The sequence below is a fragment of the Mesoplodon bidens genome (genome assembly GCF_964165515.1).
Source record: "Mesoplodon bidens genome assembly, chromosome: 3".
NCBI classification, from domain to species: domain Eukaryota; kingdom Metazoa; phylum Chordata; class Mammalia; order Artiodactyla; family Ziphiidae; genus Mesoplodon; species Mesoplodon bidens.
In genome coordinates, this window is record NC_138178.1 from 117,987,748 (window position 1) to 117,994,822 (window position 7,075).

General features: G+C 50.5%; 1 protein-coding gene across 1 annotated transcript; it reads left to right on the forward strand.

Annotated features, from left to right (window-relative positions):
• The first annotated feature begins 2,049 nt into the window (after positions 1-2,049).
• Positions 2,050-6,430, forward strand: SSTR1 (somatostatin receptor 1). Its single transcript, XM_081230254.1, has one exon. The coding sequence runs from the start codon at positions 2,785-2,787 to the stop codon at positions 3,955-3,957; it is 1,173 nt and encodes a 390-aa protein (XP_081086380.1). The 5' UTR covers positions 2,050-2,784; the 3' UTR covers positions 3,958-6,430.
• The last annotated feature ends 645 nt before the right edge of the window (positions 6,431-7,075 follow it).

The window sequence follows — 7,075 nt, forward strand, 5'->3', positions numbered from 1 at the left end:
TTATAGCCACCCTAGTGGATGTAAAGTAGCATCTCATTGTCATTCTCTTTTCATGGATTAAAAATTCATCATAGAAACCACTTCACAAAGAAACAAAAAAGCATGCTCACATCAGGTCTTAAGTTTTCTTCTTTTGTATATGAGGCTACCAGTAAATTGAGAGGAGATTTCCCTAAGATGAGCTGCAAAATAAACATATGAGATCCTGAACAACAGAGCTGTGTTTTACTGGCTCCCATCACCCACTCCCCCTGGAGCAACCATGATCAAAGCCAAGGCATCTAGATGATGACTGTTGAAATGTCACCCCCCTGAGGAATAGCCAGGTGTCTTTAGTCAGTGACTGGCAAAGAGGCATTTAAATCATTACGAGGCTTGGCTTGTTAAAAGCTCTGCTGGGGAAAAAGAAGCCGGTTTTTTAAAAACCTGATGAACATTCTTTTTTTTTCCCTCCATATGCACTGTATTTTTTAAGGAAAATGAAATACAACTAACCATGAATTCCACATCCTACTTAAGATAAAGTAATTTGTTGAGATAAAGCAATGGGTTAAGCAGCTTGGGTCTTAGGAAATTTCAGATATCTTCCCAGCACATTTCTCATTAATAATTCAGTGTCCGTTGCACACATTCCTATGACAGTCTTCATCTTTTCTTTTATCTCTGATTGCTATAATCAACACACTACAAAAGTTACTCTTTTGCTTTGAGGAGCACTTAGTTTTGAGAACTAAAGCACATACATGCAAATGATACCCAGATAAAGCAAGGGGAAAATAGAAATTTTACTTTTTTTTCTTCCAATTTATGCATCCATTTCTGCATTCTGGACTGTCTGGTACAAATATCCTCGATGAGGAATTTAGTTTCTGTTTAGGTTTGCCTCTCCTTAGTGTAAACTGTACTCGTGGGAGGGAAGCTGAGACTCACAGCACAGTGGGTGCCGCCTGGCTGAGAGGAAGAACTAACAAAAACTGACACAAAGCTTAGGCTTGCAAGAGGCCCCGCAGCACTAGGCTGCTGAAGGTCAGTCTTCCTGGGAACCTGCACGGTTCAGACAAAGACTTGAAGGGATCTTGAAAAGAATTGGGGAGCTGGATGGAGTGATTCTTCTTTGGACTGGAAGGATTGGAAAGCCAAAGGGAGCCCAGACTAGGGATGGCGGAAAGTCCTAGAGATCCTTAAAAATCATGATAATTGAACTTTTTTTTTTTAAACATAGTAACTGTTCAGTTCCTAAATGAAGTCAGTGAGCTTTAGGCATGCCTACATTGATTTTTTGTGTCTTAAAAGTTTAGGCACGTGGCACACATCCAGGGGCCTCAGAAAAGGCTGCAATCTTAAGTATTTCACTGAGAGACTCGAAGGTCGTCCTGATGTTCCTGGAGTTGGTGACAGGTCTGATCACCTGCCGGCCCCGACTGGCATCCCTGCTCTCCCAGGCCTATACACTCTCCTCCCCCGGGGCCCACCAATTCTCCCGGGTACAAAGTACATCAGGGATGCGGGCGGAGCCTTTCCAAGCGTCGCAGCCGTATCTACACTCAGCGAACACCTAGATGGATTTCCAATATCGCGCCTGGCACGTTTGGGAGGGGAGGGGGCGGGGAGAGGGAGGCGGGGGGAGCCTCGGGCTCCTTCTGTGCCCCCAGGCGCGCGTCCTGCTTTCTAAAGTCGATTTTCCTCTGGGAAACGCAGGGGGCTCTGGGCACTACAAGCTGTATTTAGAGATTCGCAATGGTTTTCTCAAGCCTCCGAACACTCCCTCCCTCGAAGAGCTGCCTGCGGGGTTGTAACGCAGGAGTCCCTAATGCACAGTTGCTGTCCTCCTTCCTCCTAACGTTCGCGGTGTAGGGTCAGTTTCCGCGACTCTTCAGAGTAAATCTGAGTGGGCGCCTGTGCTGGGGTCCCGCCCAAGGAAAGGAGTGGGACCGCACGAAGAACGTCACCGCGCTACCAGACCGCACGGGCACTTTGCACGGGCCATCTACGCGTCGGTCTGGAGGTAGCGTGCCCTGGGTAAGGACTTCCGCAGCGGTTCTCAGGGGCAGGGCAGGCGGGGGCGGGAGGTGGGAGTTTGGGGCCCCGGACGACTGGACGGGAGTGGGTCCCCCAGGGTGGGGCAGCAACTGAGGGAAACGGAGATGAACTCCAGACATCCGTGCCTAGGGTCTGCTTCAATCTTTGCTTTGGATAGAAGCAGGGTGGGATGGGACAGAATCTCCACCTTTGTTTCCCATCCACCCTCCAGTAAAGCGGAGAAACTCCCTAGGTCCCTCTGAAGGATGGGTAAAGGGGTGCTGCAGGGGAACCCCAGAAGCAGCTGCTCTAGTCGATCGGAGCTCAAAACTGGGAAGGAAAAAATTGGGCGAGGGGTGATAAGCCACCTATATCGCCGACCTCCCTCTCTTTCTCCGCCCCCTCCCCCGCCTATTTTCGTCGCTGCTGACGCGCGGGTGGTGCCTATTAATCATTCACCAGCCCACAGCCGCGGCAGTTACTGGCTGTGCCGCGCGGGGCCCTAGTCTCCCGGCCTCTCCTCTCCACGTTCGCGTGTGCCCAGGTGCCCTGCAACGGCGAGCGGCTGCGCGCAGGCAGCCGCTGGGCGATGCGCTCCGCCGGCGCCGGTGGAGCCGCGCTCCCTGCAGTCTGAGCGCTTCCCCCAGGCGCCCAGCGGCTGTGAGCTGCGGGCGAACGGCCGGGGTGCCAAGTGACAGCGCAAGCGGCGGGGGCGCCAGGAGAACGCCCCAGCCCTGGCAGCCCCATCGGCCCCCATCAGCTGAGATGTTCCCCAATGGCACCGCCTCCTCTCCCTCCTCTCCTAGCCCCAGCCCAGGCAGCTGTGGGGAAGGCGGCGGCAGCAGGGGCCCCGGGGCCGGAGCTGCAGACGGGATGGAGGAGCCGGGGCGAAATGCGTCCCAGAACGGGACCTTGAGCGAGGGCCAGGGCAGCGCTATCCTCATCTCTTTCATCTACTCCGTGGTGTGCCTGGTGGGGCTGTGTGGGAACTCCATGGTCATCTACGTGATCCTGCGCTACGCCAAGATGAAGACGGCCACCAACATCTACATCCTCAACCTGGCCATCGCCGATGAGCTGCTCATGCTCAGCGTGCCCTTCTTGGTCACCTCCACGTTGCTTCGCCACTGGCCCTTCGGCGCGCTGCTCTGCCGCCTTGTGCTCAGCGTGGACGCAGTCAACATGTTCACCAGCATCTACTGTCTTACTGTGCTTAGTGTGGACCGCTACGTGGCCGTGGTGCACCCTATCAAGGCAGCACGCTACCGCCGGCCCACCGTGGCCAAGGTGGTGAATCTGGGCGTGTGGGTGCTATCGCTGCTCGTCATTCTGCCCATCGTGGTCTTCTCGCGCACGGCGGCCAACAGTGACGGCACGGTGGCCTGTAACATGCTCATGCCCGAGCCCACCCAGCGCTGGCTGGTGGGCTTTGTGTTGTACACTTTTCTCATGGGCTTTCTGCTGCCCGTCGGGGCCATCTGCCTGTGCTACGTGCTCATCATCGCCAAAATGCGCATGGTGGCCCTCAAGGCCGGCTGGCAACAGCGCAAGCGCTCAGAGCGCAAGATCACCCTGATGGTGATGATGGTGGTGATGGTGTTTGTCATCTGCTGGATGCCTTTCTATGTGGTGCAGCTAGTCAACGTGTTCGCAGAGCAGGACGACGCCACGGTGAGCCAGCTGTCGGTCATCCTCGGCTATGCCAACAGCTGCGCCAACCCCATCCTCTATGGCTTCCTTTCAGACAACTTCAAGCGCTCTTTCCAGCGCATCCTTTGCCTCAGCTGGATGGACAACGCCGCCGAGGAGCCAGTCGACTACTACGCCACGGCCCTCAAGAGCCGCGCCTACAGTGTGGAGGACTTCCAGCCTGAGAACCTGGAGTCTGGCGGCGTCTTCCGTAATGGCACCTGCACGTCCCGGATCACTACTCTCTGAGCCCAGGGCCAAGTAGGAGCTTTGTACCAAGAGAAGGGGAGGATGAGGAGAAAGGAAGGCCGGGTGCGAGAGGTGAAAGTATCCCAGGAGTCAGGGTGCAATGGGAAAAGCGGGGCTAGGACACTGCGCGCTTCTGGTGGAGACCCGGGAAAGGCGCGCGACAAAGGTGGAATTGGACGCTTTGCTTATAAACTGGGAAGACTAGCGGGCCCCTTTCTCCTCTTTCGCTTCTTCCTCCCCTGCGATTGCACTTCTGCATCCCTCTTTGCCCCTCCCTTGGCAATTTCGGTCTTTCTTTCCGCCCCGTCCTACTGGTGCAGATCGCGAACTTACTAACGTCGCCAGCTGAGCCTGACCCTCAGCCCCGCCAGCCGTCGTTTCTGTTTAAGCTGAGCCACGGTTACCGCCACGGGTTTCCCTCGGGAAAACCCAGCTAGCCCTCAGCCGCGCCCTGCAGGGCCCCTCGCTCGCCAGATTCTGCTTGATGCCTCTAGCGGAGTCTCGAGAACCATCACTCTCCCTTTCTGCAGCCCTACTTCAAAGGAAGTCAGACTTGAGAAGGATCTCGGCAGCTGGTCCTTTCTCCCACCCTCGGGTGAAGGAAGGTGCGCGCTTCGCTGAGCCCCTCCGCCCCTCCCACGGCACCCAGAGCGGAGCCAGGTGCTTAGTAAAATCGGTCCCGCGCTTCGAACCCCAGGCATCCTGCAGTCCTTATCCAAAGCCCACTTTGGAGCAAAATGGAGCTGAGAACAAGCAACTAGGGGGTTTTAAAAGATTCCGGGCTTTGGTGGGGGAGGAGGGCTTGTAATAGAAGCCATCCTCCCGCCCGGTTGACAAACGGCTCTTTTAGTTTCAAAGACCAAGAGCTGGGCACTCCCGGGGCGCTGGTCTGCATTAGGCCAGGAAGGACAGGGCGCACTTTCCCCGGGGGCCGCCCGGGAGCTTGGCTGCAGCTCCACTAGGCTTTCTCCTTCACCCAAGCTTCTGGAGGTGCACATCCAAGAGTAACGACAGGCACCGGGCCGGGACCTCAGGTGACGGCTTCCCAGTCTCGGCCGATCCGGACCGCGTCGCCGCCACCTGCAGGTAGAGGGTGCGGCCTGCCCGACCCCTGAGGGCTGCTGCCTTTCAAGTGGTGCCTAATAGGTTATTTTCTTGCTTAACGTATTTATTTATTTATTTGTGGTGTTTGAAAAAATGTGTCTCTGCTTTCCTTTTCTCCACTTGCCTAGCCCAGGGCCTCTTCTTTGGGACACTGGCGATGGGGCGGGCTCGGAGGTAGCAGTGGGGAAGGCTCTCTCCCCAGGGTCCCATCCAAGCCTCTCCTTTGTGCTAGGCCCTCTTTTCTTATCCTTTCCTCTAGCCTTTCTATTTTTGCTTGTGTTCAGTGAAGTTTGGAGAGTTTTTCGTACTTTTCTTATGTAGTCTCTTGTTTGTCTTATAATAAATAAATAACGTGGGTTAGCCTTCTCCCATGCAGAGTGGAAAGTCCCAAACTCCTAGCTTTCAACATCACCCTACATATGATTTGAATATATACTATATTCAAATAATATATACTGTACTCAAATCATAATATACTCACATACTATATATATTTGTTTATCTTGCTCCTTTATCATGAGTCCTTGAAACAATTGCCAAATACAGTCACTAACAGTGGCAGATGTGAGACTGGCTAGACCACTTTCAGATACGAGGGTTCAAGCAGCCCTCAGACTTAGAACTCAGAAATCTGATTCAGACAGACTTTAATCGGTGCCGAGGATGCCCCTGCTTATGTCCCTGCTTCCTCTCGGTTCCAGCATAGGTGATTCTAACATACAATCTAGTTAACGTCATCACTTCTTTTGAAGACATTGAAAGTAGAGTAATTTGTGTCTGTGTGTAATCTGACCACTTCGTTGGAAGCCTGAGCAGGGCAAGGACCAATAATTTTACTTCTTTGTGTTTCCTGTATTGCTTTAGGATGCTGGCTTGTACATAGTAGGCACTAAATACATGTTTGTTGGTTGATTGTTTAAACCAGAGTGTATTGCAACAATCAGAGAGTTCTCAACATCTGGGGTTCTCAGGTTCCCTCACTGACATGATACACAATGGTTGAAATCACCATGGAAAAGTATGTTTTGTGTATATTTGCTTCAAGAACATTGTGCTTTCCTGAAAGCAGCAACCAATAGTTAAAATGTCCCTAATGTTTTGTTTAATGAACAAATATGCTCTTGGTCATAAATTTGAAAGTTTAGATATGTCATTTAAAAATAATGCATATTATTACTCCTTTGGAAAATAGATTTTTAATAGTTAAGAACAGTGAAATTTACAAATAAAAATCTTGATCACTATCCTCTTTTGAGGACACAGATCTAGTGCTCTTAACCTGTTACCACTGTAATATTAACTAAATAAACAAATGTATTATGTTGCTGCAAGTTGTCTGAATTTGCCATTGGAATTTTCCTGTTTCAACAGATTACTTAAAACACACACAGATTGGCTTGGTTGCTCTTTCATAGATTTTAAGAAGAAAGAGTTCGATTACCTTTGGAATTTTTACCAAGATTGAAGTTATAATTTGATTTTTTCTGGTAAAGAAAAGTCTGTTAGTTCAAAGAGAGAGAGAAAAAAAGAAAAAAAAAACTGAGACAGTATGAATAGGAAGTACTCTATGGTTTGCTGTTGTTACCAAACTAACTAGATGATATCACAGTCTCTCACAGATTAAATTACTGTCTGCCCTCATTTATGACCTCAGACTTTGTTGTGGGAGCTAAGTAATTGCTAATTTACATCCCAGGGAAAGGTAATGGAAGGGGAAAAAAAAGTGATCACCTAAAGATGTTTCAGAGGGCAATAGGTAAAAGGAATATAAAAATCAGATTTCAACATAAAAGAAGAAAAACATATTTTATGCTTTGTTCAGTGATGGCCATTTCCATCCCTGGAAGAATTTAAGAAGGTACTAAAGGAGTTTTTTTTTTGTTTGTTAGTTTGTTTGTTTTAAACAGCCTTTATTTTTTTAGAGTGATTTTATTTTCACAGCAAAATAAGGAGAAAGGAGTATTTTCCAAGCAGTGATTCCAGAAGCAGGGTGGGGGGACTGTGGCCTTCAAAT